Consider the following 24,438-nt stretch of genomic DNA (forward strand, 5'->3'; position numbering starts at 1 on the left):
TGAGAAAAGGATTTTGCTAAGCTTAGAAAAATCAATAGTGAAAATGAAATTGAAAATACTTGCCTGCTGCTCTTACATACTTTATGCACTTTTATTAACTGAAAATCCACTCTAGAAAAGAATGCTTTCACAGCCAAATGGTAACCAATGCTTACCTTCAGCTGAATTGCACACTGTAAAGTCACGGATCAATCGAGTTTTTCCTAAAGAAATTTTGGGTGATGAGCAGGAATAAGAACGTGAGCGGACTCCAGAAAACAATGATTCCTAAAAGAAATCATAACGAAGTTTAAAAAAAATTCTATGGAAGACTTGAAAGTATGTGTTCATCATCAAAATCAGAACCTTTAAAAAAAGGATTCAACTTGAACATTTCTGAGGTAATCTTATTAATGATTTGTTTCTGTTTGCCTCTCACAACTTTAAAAATGTTATTGTCTTTTTAATGCTTTAGTAAACTTGAGCTTTTGGGAATAGTTTCTATATTTCCTATATACTTTAGGATACAATCATGACATTCCAACCATGTTGGTTAAAAGTGAAAAATCAAGTCACATGACTTTCTCTGCATATTCAACGAGTTTGACTTTTTTTTTAACCTGAGTTGTCGCTTATTTTTGTTACTTTAAACTATAGCATTTAAGCAAAATTCCATATTAACTGAGATCTCTATACATAATTATTAGAAGGTAGAGGAACAGTCACCTAAAATGACAAGTTTTTAAAAGTTCCTAATGGCTATTTAAGTTTGTAATGTTAGCTGCAGCCTCCAGGAAAGAATGCATCAGGTCATTACACAAATCCTTCTAGTCTGTGCTCATCTTTCAACAGACCTTCCATCCAGCACTTCCTGGGATTTTGCTTGAATTATCACTTATTTATATATGTTCAATTTTATTTCTTTTAAATGACCTGCTATTTTTTTCCTGTTTTCCCAATTACCTATTATTTCTATTATTATATTGGCAACATACATGAAAAATACAAGATGGATAGATAAGTTAAAAAACACTTTTCTTACATGTTCTAGAAAATTTAAATGAATACACAATAGAATGCCACTAAAGCCATTTATGGCACCCAAATCCCATGCAACAGAGGCCTAGTGGCCTTAGGATTGATGCCCACCCCCATTCATTTTTAAGATACCACTTAAGGTTACAGGTGAAAGAAAGTGGTGCAAAATGTGTTACTAAACTTAAGCCATCAGCAACTGTTCTTCTCACAAGCACTGTTTTCTTCTTCTCCCTAAGTGAAAGCACATGGTTGTGCTAGGCTTACGGTTTAGTTGAAGAGCCTGGAGGAAAGTTGAAAACAGAAGCCTGACCCTGCTTCAAAAGGTCTTAAGCCATGGCTCTGACTTACTTATTGGGAAAGACCCAGCGGGCCTGGATGTCAGAAAGGCCAACCCGAGTTGTCCTATAACCCTAACAGTGAGTTGGCCACAAAGGGCCCTAGCCAAGTACCACCCTCTGCATTTAAGTCATGCATGGTAATCATTTTTCATAACAGGGCTTTGAAAATTATCCAGAATTCTTTGGCAAAAAGTTACACAGGGTAATTACAGAGGCCAGGCAAGACATATTTTATAGGACAGATTCTTCTTAAAAGTGAACAGCATGGAACTGTTTCACAAAGAATTACTTTTCATTCCAAGTAATGATGAATTTTTCACAGTTCCATTCAAAATGCAAATCTGAGAAGTAGCTACATTAACAATCATACCTATTTCTTATTATCCAGAAATATCACATGACCTTTAGGTTCAGAAGATTATGACAGCTCCACAGAACTCAGAGCTGAGGGAAGAGGATTCAGGATCTGGGGTCAGAAGGCCTAGATTTGAGTTCTGACTCTATCACCAAGCTTGGGCAACGTGGACATCTAATCTCTCCAGAACTTCAACTGATTAAAAATTAAAATAAAAGTACTCCTTATATCCTAGGTGAGTTATGAGAAAATTAAACATTTTATATAAAAGCATGTTTTGTATATTGTAGAGAACACTACAAAAATAAAGCATTACCATAACCACCATATGTTTGTGGTATGAGATGTTTGGGCACAGCACACATTGTTTTATAGTAGTAAACTCAATTGAAAAAGAAAACAAGTGGACAACAGAAATCAAAAAGAAAACATAGGTCCAAACAGAAAAGGGCTTTCTCTGCAAGACTGGAAGAGTTTAGTCTTTTAAAAAACCACAACAAAATGAAATTCCAATGCGAAAACGCCAATGACAGAAAAGCTGTCTCCTATGGAAAAACTGACAAAGTCTATGGTGTTCCAGATGAGTTCATGCAGCCAGGAACGCTCAACAAATGTCACCTCTGCCTTAGCAATATTATTTACCTTAACACCAGTGCCAAGTAAAATTTTATGTGTGCAAAACAAGTTTGATCACTTAAACTCACTTCATACTACCAGCTTTTCTCTTGCTTAAGGGGTGATGGCAGAAATCACAGTATAAAATGGTAAATTTTCCAAGTATGTGAAAGATTATCTGTATTGGTGGTGATTCATGAAAACAAATCAGCCATTGTAAGTAAGGACTATACACATTAGAGTGGGAGAGAGTAAAAAGGCAAGCTCAGGCAGCTCATGGGTCTTCAAAAAAAAAAAAGTTTACACATGTGACCATAACGTAATTTGTCTTTCAGAGATGGGTGGATTTAGACAACATATTTTTCAGGCTTACAATAAACCAAATTAATACCAATAAGAATACCTTCAGCTGCAGGCTACTTGATAAAGAAAGTGATTCAGTCCTGGAGATATTAAAATCTGGTTCAGTGCTGGTCTCAAAAGAGTCCAATTCATCCCCACTAGGAATGCCAGTTCTCGAGGAACTCTGAGACACTGGAGTGTAGCAAATGTGCGACCGCTCGGAATGCCCCTCTCCTTCACTGTCAGCATCCAGGGCATCAAGGCTGGAACTGGATGGAGCACAAAGTAAACAAACAACTAAATCACCAAGTAAGACAGAGCCATGGGTTTCTTTTTCTTTCTTTCTTTTTTTTTTTTTTGGCTGCATTGGGTCTTTGTTGCTGCACATGGGCTTTCTCTAGTTGCGGCGAGTGGAGGCTACTCTTCCTCGTGGTGCACGGGCTTCTCCCTGCAGTGGCTTCTCTTGTTGTGGAACACAGGCTCTAGGCGTGCGGGCTTCAGTAGTTGTGGCATGCAGGCTCAGTAGTTGTAGCTCACGGGCTCTAGAGTGCCGGCTCAGTAGTTGTGGCGCACAGGCTTAGTTGCTCCACGGCATGTGGGATCTTCCCGGACCAGGACTCAAACCCGTGTCCCCTGCACTGGCAGACGGATTCTTAACCACTGTGCCACCAGGGAAGTCCCGAGCCATGGGTTTCTATTTCTCTGAATTCAGATTTTCTCACTGGCATCAGCTGCAATGGGCACCCGTTTAATATCTAACAAAATTCATGCTTAAGTGATTTTTATTGTTTTTTTTCTCCCCCCAAATAGCCTCTTTTTAAACAAGATTTTATGTTTCCCCAAATGAACATTTCAACCTAGCAAAAGCCACTTCAGGCGCTCTAAGAAACAAAAGCCAGTTCAAGTTAGTACTATCCTCACGATTTTTGCTTTGTAAATATAATTATTACAAGCCCCAAATAGCTACCCTTCAAATATTAAAAACACAGACAAAACAGAGCCACGGGGTGGGGGGGCAGGGGAGGGCCTTTGGGGCAATTTGGACATGAAAGATACCACGTGGCATTTCCTCTTTCACCCCTGGACAGCACAGGAGGGTGGAGGCACACATAAGAAAACAAGGAGAGACATGCAAATATCTCATCCCAGAGTTGGTGTCAAGAAATGGGTCAGGCACGAGTCAAGTGAGGTTCCAAATATGTCACATTCAATTATCATTTTTAGAGATTTAAAAAAATGATTCCCATGAAACTTACATGTCAGAAACAGGTGGTGATTCTGCTTATCTACTGCTTTTCTTTCCTCATTTAACTTTGATAACCATAAAATGAAAAGGCAAGAATTTGACCTTGCACATTCCTGGCTCCTTCCATCCATCTACCTTTTAAACCACTCAAACTTTGAGGCCGAGGGCTTCCACAGGCATGTTAATGCACAGTGCATTTTTAAATGTATTTTTTCTTTGGTTGTTACAATTCTGGAGTTAAAATTTTAATAACAACACAATAAACCATCTTGATTTTGAAATACAAAGAACCAGAAACAGACTTCAAATTTGGTTATTTTCCTTAAAAAACCATAGGCTATTTAATGGCCACTGAATCTCAACTTAATAAATTATATGGCATTTGGAACAGAGATCCTACCATATATGTCTCTAATCCAAATACTCAGACTCATCTCTAATCCTTGAGCTATTTCAGGGTCCCTCCTGGGCACCAGCAAACCCAGCAGTAAAGGCCATGATCGTCACCACTGAGGATTTCCAACGTGGGGTTTTCTCCTTGGAGAACTCATTGAGGGCCTCCACCTTGACCTTGAGGAGGAGAGGACAAATTGGAGGTGGACCTCACACTTTAATTCAACTCCTAAAGATGGTGGAGAGCATAAAGTTATTTCTCATTAAAAAAAAAACTAAAGCTTAGTTAAGAAAACCTTTCTGGTAAATGCTGATGCATTGAGTATTACAGTAATGTAACTACAAATATTTTAAGGTGCTATGTAGGTTCCTTAATTCAGTGATAACCTGAGGGCAGAAAGAGACCCGGGGTGGGAGTGGAGGGGAGATTTGCTGATGTCTTGTGCCTCTGCATTTGTCTTTCAACTAGTGATCGCCATACTAGTGAAAATTAGTTCAAATGGTTGGCTGCCTACGAGAATATCATGTTTTAACACAAGCCTTTCCAGTTATATACAGCATTTCTCCATCACTATGAATATACCCTAGAAGTATTTTATTTTATTCTTTATACTATACTTTAAAACATTCCTTTTTCTATTCATTCAAATTGGGTGACTATTTTCCTTTGTTAAGCTATTAAACTAAGATATTTGGTATCAGTGATAATATTCTTCAGGATTACCTCTAGGTTTCTCATTTTATAACCATTTTTCAAAACCCCATTAGTGGGATATGAAATAGATTCAATAGGTTGTGACCAGAATTTTCTTTTCAAATAGTATAGAATAGAAAAAAGCAGAATACATAAAATAACATGTGGAATGTAATGTTTGTTTAAATTTTATGTGTGTGTGTGAGGGGAAGGTTCATGGTGTTACAAGGATTTCTTTTTTAAACGAAAAAGAAATTCTTTTTTTTCTTTCAAGAATTCTTTGTAAGACAAAAAAGGTTTAAAAATGCAAGTTTTAAAACAAACACTTGTCTTTTATCACCAAATTTTTGTTACATAATTTTTTTTAATAAATGCTGCATTGCTTATTCTCCCCTCAGTTTTTATTGTGAGCCCCAAAATTTCTCCTTCATGAGAAGTTCCCAGCCTCTGGGAATAAATTCACTTATTAATGAATTGGGTGCATTTCACTTTGGGTTCATTATCAATTGTTCCTTGTCTTCCACCATGACACCCACTGAAGGGAGGGTCCCATGGCCATCCCAGGGCCAAGATGGAGCTTTCTGGGGAACTCAAGTCCTTTCTCCTCACTCCTTTAGTTTTCAGAGGAGATGGAATGTACAGGAGGTAAAGTCAGAAGGGACCATTTTCTCATAAGACATCATCATCCTCTCCTTATTCCCTCCCCCTACACCTGAGTTATGACATTTTTACAGAGGCTTCAAATTACCTTTACTCAAACTGGACAGTTTTTCTTATATTCAAATCCATCTGCAGCAGTGAGACGTTTAAATGTCCCAGAGAAGACCATGATCAGAAAATACAATTTAGATATCCTGTGAATATTTGCATATGCAGTACAGAAAGCCCATCTGGCTTTTCCTCCTTTTCGCTAGAGAAGCTCCTATAAAGAACTTATTCACCTCTTGAGATCTGGGTCACAAACTCAACAGATCTTAAAGATCCTGCCAGAATGCATTAATCACATGGTTCAATCTGTCTTTGCAGAGCTCTGTAGAATCTTGCCTTGACCATCAGCCTCTGGTCCCAAGCAGATTTGTGGAGAGCCCAAAATGTCCCATCAGTTCAATTTGCAGCCATGACCATGCAAGTGTCTTTAAAACCATAATTCACACAATAAAAATCTAGAGAAAATCTTTTATTATTTATGCACCAGACATTACTCTTGGTACCGATATCTGCTAAAGTTTTATAACCTTAAGTTATTGTATATCAGTGCAAAGTGGAGCCCAGTGATTGGCACCCAGTGACTGCTGCTTCCTCTCCCTTTCACTCCTTTCTGATTAAGCCTCTGTAGAATATTCATTCAGATAAATATTTATATACACACATATGCGTGTGCATTCTATTTTCATTTTGATTCATAATTTTATGTGTAAAACTAGACATATAATCAGAGGTCTAAGGCATGAGGAGAAAATAAGCTATTTCCTAAGGAAAGTAGAGAGTAGGATAAAACGAAATCAGTAAAAATGGGCCTATTCCCTAAAGAAAACAGACAACAGTATGAATAGATAAGACGTGAATACAAAGGTACAGGGTCACACACACACATACACACACACACACACATATAAATATGTACAATCATATCCTATACAGTAAAACTATTGTTTTAGTGACATTTTTACACATACAAGAAACAGTATAAGGTAACTATAAGTTACAGAGCATAAAAATAAAACAAACACCCATGAGCCCACTCAACTTGAAACGAACATTGGCCACACCATTGTTTTATTCCTTCTCATTCTCTACATTGCCCACTCAATGTAACAACTATCTTAAATTTGGGGATTTTTATCCTCTTCATTCTCATTTATGATTTCCTTATTGCTTAAGCACACTATACATGCCCTATATTAACAGATTGTTTGATTTTGCATTTTATAAAAGTGAAATCTAACTGAAGTATTTTGTGGCTACTTTTTTGTTCCACTTCATGTTTCTAAGTTGCACATGATTACGCATGTAGATGTGGTCGTAGTGAATTCATATTCACTACTGTACGGTATTACATTGTGTAACTATAGTGTAATTTATCTATTCATTCCCCACCATTTGGGCTATTTCCTACTGCAATAAATAGTCTTATATATGTCTCTTAGGACACAGAAGTAAAACTGCTGGGTCATAACATATATGCGTATCCAACTTTATAAGGAAATGCCAAAGTGTTTTCCAAAGTTATTATACAATTTTCACTCCTATGAACTGTACACAGGAGTTTCTATTGTATGCATTTTCACCAAAATATGGTATTACACTTTAAAATTTTTGCTTATCTAGTAAGTATTAAATGGTATCTCGTGGTTTTCCTCTATTATATTTTTGTCACTTTTCTTATGTATCTTACTTTCAAGTCGAGGAATATAAGAACCTAAAAGGGGGCAAATTTTGATGTAGAAATAAAAATGGTGGGGACAATAACAATAAGAAAATAGAATTTTCTAAGTCCTGCTACAAGGTTCTTTGATTTTCTACATTTTCCCTCTAGAATGTAGTACCTTACCTTCTTTTCTTTAGATGACTTTGTTCCTTTTCAAATCCATGAAGACCAAAAGAAAGATTCAAACTGGAAGCATATGAACTAGATGGTGACATGAAAGACGGTTGGGCTTCAGTGTGTGATGTGACTTCTGTGTTCTCATTTGGTGGGTACATGCCAGTGCTGGTTTCAGTAGGAAGGATGGGCTTGCTGCTCTGAGGCCCCAGAGTAGAACCCATGGATTCAAGGCAAGTGTTTTCAGTGATTCCCTCTATATTAATATAGTTAATATCCAAATCACCAACCTGGTAGTTGAAAGAAAAATATTTGCTGAGCAAAGAATAAAGTTTTCATAATTTAAAAACCTTCCAACTTATTTATCCTTTTTTGTTTGTTCTTGTTTTTGCTTTGCTTTATGTAAGCAGAGAATTCTTACATGCTATATTTTTGTTCACATGGTTGCTATCCCATAATTCACAAAAGGAAGAAGACTGAGCATTTTATAAACTTTATTACAAAACCAGAAACTGACTATGCTTTTAACATTTTATGAACCACTGACTCAAAAGAGGGGAAATGTTTTAAATACCTGAGAGAAAAACTAAAGAGTAGGCATTTTAGCTTATAAAATAGTTTATAGGAATCTGGGTAACCAAGTTAGTGGTGGTCACATAAATCTGAGTCTCCCAAACAAAAAGAAAACCAAATAAAGCTACATAAGACATATGGATTTAGCATAACTAGAAGACAGATAATGCCCCAAACTTTAAATTACCTGTAAATAATAAACATCAAATCTCAGCAAGAAATCTGTCATATACTTGCCATAAGCCTTTGCATAAAGTAAGGGCAGTCTGGAAAAATCTGCATGGTAGGGAGAACAGGGAGCTAGTGGAGGGCCTAAGACTGATCTAAAATCATCACCAGGAAGAGAAAGTACAGTTTCCTCTGGACAGTGTGAAAAAAAAAGTCCCAGTTGATCAAAGCGCTTGCTCTAAGGAAGGGGTTTAAAAGTACTGGTGATCTGAGGTGGTGGTCATCAAAAGGCATCACTTCTGGGGGAGAAGACAGTAAAAACGAAGAGAGTAACACCATTTAGAAATAAGACAGTGAAGGGGAAAAGAAGCAAAGGGGGAAATGTAGGGCCCTAAATCAACCACCATCATAATAATAATTTACTAAGGCAAAAACAATGAAGGAATGCTAGTGAGTGAGAGTCAAATCAGTAACTGGATATGTACAAAGACTCAAACTATCTCCTCACAAGATACGCAATAATTTTTTTAAAAAATAGTAATTTTACTGAAAAGAAACTTGGTAGATCAAAGATATCACCAATAATGGGACAAATTATTGTCATGTGCCTCCTGATACAGTGCACTGGGAAGAACATGACATCACCTCTGTAATATTCCTGCCAATCACACATAACCTGAATCTAATCATGAGGAAATAAAGTCAAACCAAAACTAAACGACAGTATAGCAAAAAACAAAACAAGCAAACAAACAACAACCTTGTCTGTATTCTTCAAAATTATCAATGTCATAAAAGACAAAGACTAAGGAACTGTCCCAGCTTAAAGGAGACTAAAGAGACACAACAACTAAATGCAAGGCATGTTATTGAATTTTCTTTTGCTACAAGGAACATTATTGGGACAATTGACTATAATTGAATAAGGTCTGTGGACAGCTAATAGTACTGTGTCAATGATGATTTCCTGATTTTGGTAACCATATGTGCTTAAGTAAGAGAATATCCATGCTTTTAGGAAAATACACCATGAAAGACTGAGGGGTAATGGGGCACCATATTTTCAATTTACTCCCAAATGTTTACTATTTATATACATAAGCATTTGCATGTACATACACACAATACATACTTAGAATAATAAAGTAAAATATGGTAAAATTTGGAGATTTTTTTGATAAAGAGTATAGAGGGATTCTTTGTACTGAATTATGCAGGCTTGAAATGATGTCCAAATTAATTTTTTTTCAAAGTAGTTTACCTGACAGAGTAATGTTCAAAGTAGTTTTTGTCATGTGAGTTTCCTCATTAAATAGGCTGATAACCTTGAAAATTTATGGGAAACAGCATCATAAACAAGTTAGCAATCTTTTTAGGCTTCTGTGCCAGGTTGAAGGAGATGAAGAAAATTAGATAAAGTTCTTTCCAGATATTGCTAGAAATTATTTTTGATATGCAGATTTTGGACTCCTTATTTTGTCCTTGCTATTCAAATGGACACAGGAACAGTAAAAGAAATGATGTAACTATACTACACCGATATAGTGAAGTTTGTGATTTGTATCCAGATTTTGAGTTTTGTTTTCAAGGCACAAATTCAGCAATCCTCTTCCTCATTTCAGTTTATCAATCAGGCTGTTTGTATGCTCTTTAAATGTATGATTCACATTACTAAAGCAATATTTCTCTCACTCAAAGTATTTCCAAACAGAAATTGTATCCTAACTTCATCTTTGGTTTGGGAAGTTTTGCATTTTTAATGTATTTTAGAACATATAAAGACACAGTTTGCCTCCACATAATGTCCAGTCAAGTATAATTTAAGCTACTTGAAGTAAATGGAAGTGCTGCAGTATTCACTGAGGCTTAGAATGAAAAAACATATATATATATATATATAAGGACTCAAATGTATTTCATTTAAATGCTGAGAAAATATGGCAACAGAATAAAACCTTTAAAATCAGAATGTGGCTAGAGCACAGTAAGTCCAATTACCTTGTATCTTCAAAGACTGTCCCCACAACTCCCACTTTGTCCTAAACTCTGTGTCTCACCTAGATTTCTATAACTAGGGCTGACATTCAGCTGCTTTATACCAAAAAAAACTATACCAGTTATTTACAGCTGATGTCCATTCTGATTTATTGGTTCTTCTGTTGTTTTGAATATCATTCCAATCTATGTCATTTATACTACGCATTTAATGTAACAATGTTTCATAACCCAAAGGAAAAAGCAAAGACATCCAACCAATGGGCTGAAATTGAGACCTACTAGACAAGAAAAAAGTTTGTATCAGAGAAAACATTGGTAAGTAATAGGGTCCAATATATGCATACTAACAATAACAACAACAAAGGGTAAAATAGATTACTGCTCAGTGAACATCTACATAGTGTTTCTTATGTAGGGATTAGGTTTTAAAGCTGGGGGTAAAGCAGAAATTGTGTGCTGTCAGAATTACTCTTGAAAATCCCTTAAGTCTCTCATAAATTAGGGCATGCAGAAATTTTCAGATCTATAACTATACTTTAATTTTTATAAAAATTAAAATTTGAGGATCACTGAACTAGAGAAAAGATCAAAGAATAAATCCATATGTAGATGCACATTCAAACCATCTGCCTGTATGAGTTTTAACTCACACATCTCTATCAGGGAATGGGTGGAGAACTCTAAAGGGTTCCAGCTTCCCTACAACAGGACACCATTCTGTTTTCATATTAAAGCTCTATAACCTAAGTACACGTTAACAGGTGTGTTGTGAGGATTAAGCAAGTAATTTATGTGACAGCTTCACATGGGGCTGGCATCAAGCTCTGGCTCTTAGTGTTTGCTGGATTTGAATATGAATACTGCTTAATCAGGTCAGAGAAGAAATTGGTCTCCCAAATGTCATGTCCAGTTTTGGCCTCATGGATGAGCCCTCACACTCTTCTCCTTGAATGGTGTCCTAAGACTCCTCCCACAGTGCTTCTCAGTGGGAGCTATGGTGTGCTGTGTTCTGAAGGAAGGACCTACGTTAAATGCTCATATGGCGAGATTTCACAGCAACATCACCTGGGCTGCACTTAGGCGGAAATTTTCAGAGGAACACAGCGACGTGGAATGTATTTCTCACATGCTCAGGTTTTGAAAAGAGGGCAGATCCCCCTAGTAACATCACTCACACCTTACCTGATCTATCACCATGCAGTTAGCATAGACTTCATCACCGCCATTCAGCATGTCAGAAAGCCTGCCAGCAGCAAGGAACGTTGGGGGATGCTTGGATTTTTTGAGGACATCAAAGGAACGATCTAGAGGAAAAATGAAAACAGGACAAATAAAGTAGAAGGAATTTATTTTACAGTTAAGCTTTACCTTCTTAATCAAACCACAAGAAAAAAATCAAGATGGCATTTTGCTGTCTCCACATATTAAGATCAACACTGCAAATGAATAGTTCTAGATAAACAAATATGTGCCCATTTCAAGCAGTATTTTTCCAATCATGAGAGATGCGCATAAAAATCAGTTAGGTTTTTAGCCTTCAATTCCTAACACTAAACTAAAACTCGTTTCACTTAATAATGTGGAAGCATTAGTGGTCATACTGTGAGCCTCGGATTCCATTGAAGTGTTCAGACTCCAGACCCTTTACTCAAGGACCCAAGATAGGACACAGTCTAGCAGTTCATTGCCTGCTGAATATGCATAATCTCATTCAGAAAGAGTTTTGCTTCTATTTTAACTACAGAAATGTTTTTGCTTGCTTCCCATGTTCTCAGGTTTCTTCCAAACAGATGAAGTTGCTCAAAGTTGAGTCCCAGAGAGTTGAGATGTTACTGTATTTGTGGGGAACATAAAGTTGAAGGTAATAAAACACAGTCGAGCCAGAATGCCTCATTTCTTGTGACTCTGGCTAACTTACTTGATCTCCAAATACCTTTACAGAGTTTTCTCATCCGTAAAAGCAGATAATTATTATGCTTTCTTCATAGTGCAGTTATAAGGATTAAATGAGTTCAGATATGCAAAGCACTTAACACATGCCTAGCACTTAGCAACTGTTCAATAAATATTGTCACTATTATATTTTATGTTTTGTTATTATTAATGGTGATTTTACCATTTTCAGTGTGAGGTACAAGGTTATTAATACTAATCATAGTATATTATACTAATAAGAGATTCTTAATATCTGTAAATGACTTTACTAGGGTAGATTGAAAGTTATATCCATAGCAAACGTCACCCTCACTGACATTCCAGTACGTTTTCTTGAGTAGGTACAAAAGGGATAGTGTTACGTCTATTCCATCAGAAATGGCACTAATCCTACCACCTGCCTTATTTATGTCATGGCTTAAAATCCAGGTAAGCCTGTGGGAATGAGTCAAGAAATGGAAAAGCATTAATAACTATTGCGCTAATGTAACAGGAGTAAAAAAATCTATTCTTTCCTGGAAAGTCCTAGGTGACATTACAAAATTTACATACAAATATGTATGAGCCAAATGGCCCAGGCCTCAGATTCTACATCTAAGTACACCTCTTCCCCACAGAAGAGTCAAGTGAGATTTAATTAATCTTCTTGAGGAAATATACAATGTAAAAGGAAAACATTGTTTACAGTATCTCGTTTTATCAATTTATTTAAATAGTTAGCAATATAACATACAAAGCCTATAAATACTTCATAAGTATAATTTTTATGATCAATTACTATACATTTTCATTCTAATTACAAAAAATAAAAGCATGTTCTAAAAGGTATAAATCAAGAATCTGACAAACCCAATGTGTTCTGAAGAAAATACTTGCTCATTTATCATTTTCCAGAATGTTTGAAAAACAATCATAAATAACTCAACATGGCCCTCTGAACTGTAATTAATCCAGCTTAACTGCTCTACAACATCTTAAGTTCACAGACTATAAAACAGCTGGCTTGGGAGGCTGGTTGTGCCCCTTTTTAACCATTTTGATCATGGCTAAATTAAGACTTCATTGATAACTAGACTATCTTAAGAACTAACAATATACTCAACAAAACAATTGCAAACATTTGATGGATTTTAAGAACACAGAACAAAATGAAATATTACCCCAAATTTTCTGGCACCAGTGAATGTACTGGCCAGTTACCCAATATCCAAGTTCTTAATTACCAAGAGAGCAAGTTCTGTATTCAGAACTGACCCTCATATCTCAAGGATGAGCAGGACCAGGAACTACTTCCTTTTTCACATACACAGGTAAAAGTCACTCGGATTCAACTTTTTCTTCCACAAACAAATCTACCTAGCCCAATATAGCAGATCAAAATCTATAAGGAGATCATACACAAGCAGTTAAATAAACTTAAAGATGGTAGAGTTACTTGGACCAAGTTGGGGTCTAATTTGTTTTCTGCATGATTAATTTGATCAGTGTTTTAGAAAATGATGGAATTTTTTTACAAAGATCTATAATCTCTTATCTGTGATTCTGAAATCTAGAAATCTCTGAAAATCAAAACTTTTTTCTTAAGTTTGGTTCAAAAATATATTTGTTGGCCTGACCTGAACTCACATGGTGCCCTGTAGAATCCCTGTTTATCCCACTTGGTATGAACATTCATACATTTTGTTGCAGAAATACTACCATGCTAGATGATGGCACTGCCCTAGTGTATACTATGTAAGTCATATCATATATAAGCACTATGCCAATAAGATCTGAAAATTCTGAATTCCAAAACAAATATGGTCCCAAGAGTTTCAAAGAAGAGACTGTAGATCTCTATAAAATTAGCCATAGCAGATATTAGACCAGTATTTCCCAAGATTTTGTTATTCCTCTACCAAATTCAGTTTTGCCATATCTATAGATCACCTCTATATTATATTCTCTAGTAGTTGTTTTTAGATTGACTCACCAGTTTCCTTTGAAAAAAATTAATTTTCATAGAAATACCTATTCTCACTGTAAACAAAAAGCCAGTATTTCCTGTCAAAAGCGGAAGAGAATTATACATACTAAAACAAGGGAACACAAAACAATGAAACCACATTCTGACTAAACACAGTTGCCTCTCAAAGCTGAGAGTCTACAGGGCCTGTTCTCTGTCATAAAGGGAGAGTCTGAAGGATGTGAGAGGTGTTAAAGAGGCAATGGTGCCAACTGACTTCCTCCTTGAATCAGAAGGTCAAAAGAAAATGGAAAAGGAAATACCTGCTTTACTATGTGACTCAATGTTATCTAGTGTTAGGCTGGGACACCATCTCCAAGATCAACAATGCCCAGAAGAATTTACCCTACACTTTGGACAACTTGCCTAGACCCTGTCCTCATCCTGTTACTTAGGTAATGACAGTAAGTCTTGGTGGGGGAGGACACAACTGTACAAAATCTTAAGATAGTAGTGGGAAGGGAAAATCTTCCTCCTCTCTAGATCTGTCATCTAAAACCTGCCATGTAGATTTTCTGTGTCACTCATTGCAACTATTTATAAAACTGGCTCCCAAATCTTGTGCGGTATAACTCTCTGGAGCATCCATAGCTTCCACTTGCCAAAAGGTACCGAAAAATAATAGGATCTAAAAGTGAACACAGACTAGCAACCAAAAGATGACACAGACTTACTAGACTTCCACTCCTTTATTAACTTCAACACTAGTCACTGCAAATAACGGGCTTCAAACCAGCAGAATAAGATTTATTGTGGAAAGAAATTAAGTCTTAAAAAGTACCTTCAAATAAACATCAGCTACGTATATTAAAGTGGTTAACGCTCTACTGTGCTTCAGCCCAAAGAAAAAGCACAATGGTTTCATTAAATAAAAAATAAAACTGATCTTTTCAAGATTTTCAAGATATATGATTTCATTACTTCCATATGTAACCATTTTAGTAGCAAATTAAGTGAAAAAATATTGCCCTCCCCAAAAAAGTGTCCTTCAGGTATTTCATCAATGACCATATAGAAATAATTTGCAATTAAAAAATCATCTCTTTGGCTTAAACGAATGCTGTTTTGTAAATAGTTCGTCTTAGCAAAAAGCTAATCTTACAGTTTTGTTGATAGTATGAATTTTTAATATTTGGTAAACCCATATTTCAGAGATGGTAAAAAAGTAACTAGGGCTTCCCTGGTGGCGCAGTGGTTGAGAGTCCGCCTGCCGATGCAGGGGACATGGATTCGTGCCCCGGTCCAGGAAGATCCCACATGCCGTGGATTGGCTGGGCCCGTGAGCCATGCCTGCTGAGCCTGCGCGTCCAGAGCCTGTGCTCCACAATGGGAGAGGCCACAACAGTGAGAGGCCCGCGTACCGCAAAAAAAAAAAAAAAGTAACTAAAACTCAACTCCCATCCAGTAGCTGCCAATTTTAAATTAGTGAAGAGTAATGTATGGCAGTAATTGAGAGCAAGGGTCCTGGAATGCTTGGATTCAAAGCCCTATTCCACCATCTATTAGCTTGGGTGACTTTGGGCAAGTTACTTAACCTCTCTGTACCTCCATTACCTGATCTATAAAATAGGAATGATAATACATCTCTCTCATAGAAATGTTGCATGGATTAAATGGTTTAACATTTTAAGTGATTAGAACACAATCTGACACAAAGAAGGATTTTAATCTGACACAAAGTAAGCACTATATAAATTCTTGCTATTATTATACAAGTAAATGAGGTTGTATAGTTTTGATACTTTCATGTAGTTTTGCTTCTTAAAAAAAAAAAAAGATTTCAACTTTGGTTTAACTTTACACATTTAAAACTAACCCAAGGCAACTGGAATGCACAAAACATTCCATTTACTACACAAAGAGCTTTTAAAATGTTTTAACTCTTATTTCAGACTCAGCTAATGTTAAGAAACTTTGAAAAGTCCATCCTGAACAAAGTAACCAAAAAACAAAGCCAACCTGCCCATAAAATTTACCTCCAAGGATGTAAGGATGAGATCTTACGAAATGGGAGAGATTATAAGAGTGGGACGAACAAAGCATAAAGTCAGACAATCAGAGACAGCATTTCTCAAGAACAAAGGAAATATTTCAGAAACTACCGATGTTCTGACATGATGAAGTGGACTCCGGCCAGGTTCTCCCTGCAGAATGCTTAGAGGATAAACAGTAACTCCGAGGGGATTCCCCATCTCTCCCCCCTCCCATTATTCTCAGGACTCTGTAATGCGATACATGGAACTCTACAAGGAGTCCCTGAAGGAGAAATTTTCATTAGCATTTCCTTGCTATAATAATAGATGCTCTAGTTAGGCGACACAAGAGAGACAACTGAAAGTAAATACATTTCACCCAGAGAAGGAAGGAGAATTAGTCACCCCGTAAGGAGGAGAGGGAAAGGCAGATGCCTCCTGGTTCTCTGACATTTACACCTATCCCAACTCTGGCAGGAAATAGTTAATAGCAGCGACCAGCCTACGGCCTCTGCAACTTGATTTCTAATGAAATCCAACTCTCCCTCAAGAAGCTAAGGGCCTAGTAGCTAAGGGAAAACGTGGCCTACTTGCCTGGTTATGTAAGAGACCCACACCCAGACATAAACAAACCCGGCTAAGGCAGCCTTCTGCAAACCTGCTGCTGACCTGGTTTGGCCCACTCTGGGTGCCAAGCTCTCGCTGTGAAAGGCAGGAAAGGGCCTCTCAGTTTAGATCTCTCTTGTGTGTACGTGTGTCTCTTTCTCCCTTTCATTCATTCAGTTTTGTTTTAAACCTAGAATGACTAACCACCACAAAACAGGTAAGGCTGACTTTAGAGTCCAATTCCCAGCACTGCACTGAACCCACGCCCATCACGGTCACCACTGCTCTTCCTATTACAGAAGCTGGTAGTCAGTTCTCAGGCCTCACGCCTTGTGTGACCTACAGCAGCCTTTGATACAGATGATCGCCCTTTTGCCCCTTTGTCTCTCTCTCTCTTCCTGCCTTTCCTTCTCAGTCTTCCTAGACTTCTAGATTTGGCAAGTTGCAGTGCTCCAGGGTTAATCCTCAAATGTCTTTTCTTTCTCTCTGCACTCATGCCCTGGGTCACCTGACAACATGGCATCATGTACCATAATATAATGATGACTCCCAAATTTTCACCTCCAGCCTAGCCCTCTCCCCTGAATACAACTGCCTCCTTGGTATCTCCACTGAGCTGTGCAGCAGCCAGGTCAAGCACAACAGGTGTAAAACACAGCTCTCCATTTTCCCTCCTACACTGGCTCCTCTCAGTAAATAGCAACTCTTGGACTTGCCTTGACTGTTCTCTCTCACGACTGAATAGATGCAGAACCTGACCTTTCCTCATCACCTCCACTACCACCCAGGGCACACCACCACCATCTTCCTGCCAAGACTATTACAAGGTACTGTCTCCTCACCGGTCACCTTGCATCTGCTCCTCTATCCTAGTCTCCACAGTGTAGACACTACACTCCTTTCACAGAGGAAATCAAATCATGCCATCCTCTGCACAATTCTCCAGTGGCTTCCCACCTCACCCTGAGTCAAAGCCAAACTTTATGACAAAGGATTAATCTCCAAAATTTATAAGCAGCTCATGCAGCTCAATAACAAAAAAACAAACAACCCAATCCAAAAATGGGCAGAAGACTTAAATAGACATTTCTCCAAAGAAGATATACAGATTGCCAACAAACACATGAAAGGATGCTCAACATCTTTACTCATTAGAGAAATGCAAATCAAAACTACAATGAGGTATCATCTCACACCAGTCAGAATGGCCATCATCAAAAAATCTAGAAACAATAAATGCTGGAGAGGGTGTGGAGGAAAGGGAACACTCTTGCACTGCTCGTGGGAACGTAAATTGATACAGCCACTATGGAGAACGGTATGGAGGTTCCTTAAAAAACTACAAATAGAACTACCATATGACCCAGCAATCCCACTACTGGGCATATACCCTGAGAGAACCATAATTCAAAAAGAGTCATGTACCAAAATGTTCATTGCAGCTCTATTTACAATAGCCCGGAGATGGAAACAATCTAAGTGTCCATCATCGGATGAATGGATAAAGAAGATGTGGCACATATACACAATGGAATATTACTCGGCCATAAAAAGAAACGAAATTGAGCTATTTGTAATGAGATGGATAGACCTAGAGTCTGTCATACAGAGTGAAGTAAGTCAGAAAGAGAAAGACAAATACCGTATGCTAACACATATATATATATGGAATTTAAGAAAAAAAATGTCATGAAGAACCTAGGGGTAAAACAGGAATAAAGACACAGACCTACTTGAGAATGGACTTGAGGATATGGGGAGAGGGAAGGGTAAGCTGTGACAAAGTGAGAGAGAGGCATGGACATATACACACTACCAAACGTAAGGTAGATAGCTAGTGGGAAGCAGCTGCATAGCACAGGGAGATCAGATCGGTGCTTTGTGACCGACTGGAGGGGTGGGATAGGGAGGGTGGGAGGGAGGGAGACGCAAGAGGGAAGAGATATGGGAACATATGTATATGTATAACTGATTCACTTTGTTATAAAGCAGAAACTAACACACCATTGTGAAGCAATTATACTCCAATAAAGTTGTTAAAAAAAAAAAAAGCCAAACTTTAGCACAACCTACAGAGCCTAACAGAACTTGCCTGGGCCCCCATTCCAATACTGGGGGAAGTTTCTCGCACACTCAAGCAATCCTTGGACACCAGCTGAGCGTCCTACAGCTCAACTCAACTCTGACACCACCTACCCGGAGACAGCATCAGACTCCACAGGTTAAGGGTTCAATCCTACAAGCTGCCGACCGCCCCCCACAAACTTCAGACGTCAGTTGCAAGTTCAGGTTGTTACCTGTGCTTCTGACTGGCTGCAGATTGGAGGTTACCAAAGCCCCTCCTTGGACTTCAGACGCCAGTCACAAGTCCAGGTTGTCACCAGTACTTCTGATCAACTGGCTGATAATCCGAGGTCCCCACGACTTCTTCCCCGGCTTTGATTAATTTGCTAGACCGACTCAGAGACCTCAAATAAACATTTTATTTACCAGATCACCAGCTTATAATAAAAGGATCTAACTCAGAAACAGCCAGATGGAAGAAGTAATATAGGGCAAGGTATTGGGAAAGATCGATGAGCTTCTATGCCCTCTCCTAGCAGGCCAGTCACACAGCACCGCCACGTGTTCACCAACTGGAAGCTCCCCAAACCCAGTCCATTTGGGGTTTTGTGGAGGCTTCATTAAATAGGCATGATTGATTCAATCTTGGCCATTGGCGATTGAACTCAATCTTCAGCCCCCATCCTTTGGTCGAAAGTCACCTCATTAACAAAACAAAAGCACCTGTATCACTTTTAGCACTTGGGACATTCTAAGGATGAAGACCAAATATTATTATTATTTTTTTATACAGCAGGTTCTTACTACAAATATTATTTCTTATTATAACCAAAATATCTCAATTACATAACCTGCCCCTCCTCCACCCTCAACCAACCTGTCTGAAGTCTGCTGCCTATTCTCCTCTTTCCAAGTTGGCCTTGCTGTTCTGTGCCTCAGGCCATTTACACCTGCTGTTCTACCGGGACTGCTTTTCTCCTGGATGCTCAGATGCCTTGCTCCCTCCCTTACTTTCTTCAGCTCTCTACTCAAATGTTATCAAAGCGGCTCTCCCTGACCATTATATATATCTATCAAATAGCAATCCCCTAAGCCCTGTCTTATTTTCCCCTACACCATATAACATCACCTAGCATATTATGCATTTATTGTGTATTGTCTGATTCCTTCTATTAGAATGTAAGCTCCAGGAGAAGAGCGACTTTGAATGCTTTGTTCACTCCCCCAGTGCCTAGAACCAGGTCAGGTACATAGTAGATACTCAATAAATATTCTCCGAAGGAGTGAATACTTTCTCATTAAGAAAAGAACACAAACTTTGTACCAGGTACAGCTAAGAAACCATCCTCTTCTGGTCTAGTAAACTTTCCTCCAATTCTGAAGGTTTTCTTGTTGCCCAGCTGTTCTTGTGCTACTTCAGGCTGTGAAGGGAGGGTCACTTTCTTATTTCTCTCATTCATTCGCCCATTTACTCATTCATTCTCTTTTTCAACATTTACTGAGTGTCTACTGACTACCAGTCACTATGCTACCTGGCCCTCAGCCTCCATCTCTGACATCCTCAAATTACAGTCATCATGGACAATCCCCCAGGAGGTCCCCTGCCAAGACTCTAAACAATCACGAGGCTGTCCTCCTTCTCCAGGCCCTTCTTGTCTGTTACCTCTGTGTTTTGTCCTGTGTTGTCTACCACATTTCAGCGATGAGAGTTTCATTTTGCCCCTGCTGGTAGAACAAGTAACTTTCCTGGTTGGTGTTTGAGCTGAAAACAGAATCTCCCATCGGGCAAACCACCACACAGATGCTAAGCACTTCCTGTGTGACACCATCCGACACACCCTCTGTAGCAGTAGCCCAGGAATATTACTTCTTAATCTCTTTATACAATAGCAGGTAGGTTACTTTTAAAGGAATAATGGGATGATCAGGCCGATTTGCAAAGTAAAGGTACTGGAAGATGATCAGGAAAAAAAAAACATTAAAAGGGAAAGAGTAGAAGCAAACTACTAGGTACTTGAAGAGTAAGCGTCTATTGGACACCTGTACCATATTGGGTACTTATACTGGTTAATATTACTATTATAGCTATCACAAATATAGCACTTCCTATGAGCCAGGCACAGTATGATTTTTATACATGAACTCGTTTGATTCCCAAAACAACCCAGTAAAAGCTGTACTATTCGTTATTTCCATTTTGCAGATTAGGAAACTCTGGTGCTATTTAATTAACTTCCCAAGGTCACACTACTAGTAAATGGCAGCTCTAGATAGGCAGGTACTCTGCTAGGTAGTTCAAAGTACTTTATTTAATAATGGGAGTTACTGAGTATCCTATTTTGAGCCAAAGAAAATGGTATTTGAGCAATGCCTGGTATTTTCCCATTAGGTTTCATTAATCGGTTACAGTATGACTTGTGCCTCAGTGTATTAATTCACTTCCTGGGTCTGTGCTACCTGCCCCTGGAGATCTACTGCCAGAATATGACAATGTGAGCCTTGCTGAGAAAACATGCATGCAACAGAAAATACATGACTTCATCTGGGTTACCCACACAACACTATGCAAGATAACCAGGAAAAAACTGGGAAGATACACTAAGATGTTAACTGCTATCTCTAGGTGACGTGGCACAGGTGGCTTTTACTTTCAACACTTTACTGTCTGTAATTTCTACATTTCTAATAGCCATTTTAACAACTAAAATAAGAGGAAAAAAACAAGTCATGGTTTAAAAACTTGCCTCCTATTGTCAAAGAACGGCTGTAGGGTCTCATGCAAAATAGGTTATCAGTAAATAACTGTATCAGATAATACACATGTAAACATATTAGCTGGAAATGTTTTACCCAAGACTACCTAGTATTGTTTTTGCCCATCTGCTAACCTCACTCTCCATAACCACAGGAGGTATTATTTTGTTCATTTTGTAGATAAGAAAGTTCTGGTCCAAGGAGGGTGATCACCCTCAGACGTTATTAATTGATAGAAGAAGAACGCAAACAGAGCGCCGACAGAGACATCCTTTCTCGCTGCAGCTCACTACCTCCCAACTTCCCAAATTCAAAGAGCACTTTGCCAAATTCTGAAATGTACAGATAGTCCTTTCTTCCCCTGGTCTGAGTGTGCTCTAGAGGAAAGAACAGACCTGCCCTCACAAATGAAAATGAACATTGTCGGGGTACACTGTCGTTTCTCTTCCTGCCTATTCTTTTTTTTTTTTTTTTTAAATTTAATTTAATTTTATTTTTTTGCTTTATAACAAATTTAATCAGTTATACATATACATATGTTTCCATATCCCCTCCCTTTTGCGTCTCCCTCCCACCCTCCCTATCCCACCCCTCCAGGCAGTCACAAAGTATCGAGCTGATCTCCCTGTGCTATGCGGCTGCTTCCCACTAGCTATCTACCTCACGTTTGGTAGTGTATATATGTCCATGCCGCTCTTTCACTTTGTCACAGCTTACCCTTCCCCCTCCCCATATCCTCAAGTCCATTCTCTAGTAGGTCTGTGTCTTTATTCCTGTCTTACCCCTATGTTCTTCATGACATTTTTTTTCTTAAATTCCATATATATGTGTTAGCATACAGTATTTGTCTTTCTCTTTCTGACTTACTTCACTCTGTATGACAGACTCTAGGTCTATCCACCTCATTACAAATAGCTCAATTTCATTTCTTTTTATGGCTGAGTAATATTCCATTGTATATATGTGCCACATCTTCTTTATCCATTCATCCGATGATGGACACTTAGGTTGTTTCCATCTCCGGGCTATTGTAAATAGGGCTGCTATGAACATTTTGGTACATGTCTCTTTTTGAATTATGATTTCCTCAGGGTATATGCCCAGTAGTGGGATTGCTGGGTCATATGGTAGTTCTATTTGTAGTTTTTTAAGGAACCTCCATACCGTTCTCCATAGCGGCTGTACCAATTCACATTCCCACCAGCAGTGCAAGAGTGTTCCCTTTTCTCCACACCCTCTCCAGCATTTATTGTTTCTAGATTTTTTGATGATGGCCATTCTGACTGGTGTGAGATGATATCTCATTGTAGTTTTGATTTGCATTTCTCTAATGAGTAAAGATGTTGAGCATCCTTTCATGTGTTTGTTGGCAGTCTGTATATCTTCTGTGGAGAAATGTCTATTTAAGTCTTCTGCCCATTTTTGGATTGGGTTGTTTGTTTTTTTGTTATTGAGCTGCATGAGCTGCTTATAAATTTTGGAGATTAATCCTTTGTCAGTTGCTTCATTTGCAAATATTTTCTCCCATTCTGAGGGTTGTCTTTTGGTCTTGTTTATGGTTTCCTTTGCTGTGCAAAAGCTTTTAAGTTTCATTAGGTCCCATGTGTTTATTTTTGTCTTTATTTCCATTTCTCTAGGAGGTGGGTCAAAAAGGATCTTGCTGTGATTTATGTCATAGAGTGTTCTGCCTATGTTTTCCTCTAAGAGTTTGATAGTGTCTGGCCTTACATTTAGGTCTTTAATCCATTTTGAGCTTATTTTTGTGTATGGTGTTAGGGAGTGATCTAATCTCATACTTTTACATGTCCCTATCCAGTTTTCCCAGCACCACTTATTGAAGAGACTGTCCTTTCTCCACTGTACATTCCTGCCTCCTTTATCAAAGATAAGTTGACCATATGTCCGTGGGTTTAACTCTGGGCTTTCTATCCTGTTCCATTGATCTATCTTTCTGTTTTTGTGCCAGTACCATACTGTCTTGATTACTGTAGCTCTGTAGTATAGTCTGAAGTCAGGGAGCCTGATTCCTCCAGCTCCATTTTTCGTTCTCAAGATTGCTTTGGCTATTCGGGGTCTTTTGTGTTTCCATACAAATTGTGAAAGTTTTTGTTCTAGTTCTGTGAAAAATGCCAGTGGTAGTTTGATAGGGATTGCATTGAACCTGTAGATTGCTTTGGGTAGTAGAGTCATTTTCACAATGTTGATTCTTCCAATCCAAGAACATGGTACATCTCTCCATCTATTTGTATCATCTTTAATTTCTTTCATCAGTGTCTTATAATTTTCTGCATACAGGTCTTTTGTCTCCTTAGGTAGGTTTATTCCTAGATATTTTATTCTTTTTGTTGCAATGGTAAATGGGAGTGTTTCCTTGATTTCACTTTCAGATTTTTCATCATCAGTATATAGGAATGCCAGAGATTTCTGTGCATTAATTTTGTATCCTGCAACTTTACCAAATTCATTGATTAACTCTAGTAGTTTTCTGGTAGCATCTTTAGGATTCTCTATGTATAGTATCATGTCATCTGCAGACAGTGACAGCTTTACTTCTTCTTTTCCAATTTGGATTCCTTTTATTTCCTTTTCTTCTCTGATTGCTGTGGCTAAAACTTCCAAAACTAGGTTGAATAAGAGTGGTGAAAGTGGGCAACCTTGTCTTGTTCCTGATCTTAGTGGAAATGGTTTCAGTTTTTCACCATTGAGGACGATGCTGGCTGTGGGTTTGTCATATATGGCCTTTATTATGTTGAGGAAAGTTCCCTCTATGCCTACTTTCTGCAGGGTTTTTATCATAAATGGGTGTTGAAGTTTGTCGAA

General features: G+C 38.1%; 1 protein-coding gene across 10 annotated transcripts in view; it reads right to left on the reverse strand.

The window, feature by feature from the left end:
* ARHGEF28 (Rho guanine nucleotide exchange factor 28) overlaps positions 1-24,438 on the reverse strand; it is a 330,930-nt gene that overhangs the window by 108,773 nt on the left and 197,719 nt on the right. For all 10 annotated transcript variants that reach the window (XM_082624114.1, XM_082624113.1, XM_082624111.1 and 7 more), the window contains 4 exons: positions 11,464-11,585; positions 7,552-7,832; positions 2,729-2,936; positions 156-267 (listed from right to left, as the gene is read on the reverse strand). In XM_082624114.1, the coding sequence (XP_082480240.1) occupies positions 156-267; positions 2,729-2,936; positions 7,552-7,832; positions 11,464-11,585 (723 nt within the window). The remainder of the gene's footprint in view (positions 1-155; positions 268-2,728; positions 2,937-7,551; positions 7,833-11,463; positions 11,586-24,438) is intronic.

Source organism: Mesoplodon mirus (genome assembly GCF_964341445.2).
Source record: "Mesoplodon mirus genome assembly, chromosome: 5".
Taxonomy (NCBI): Eukaryota; Metazoa; Chordata; class Mammalia; order Artiodactyla; family Ziphiidae; genus Mesoplodon; species Mesoplodon mirus.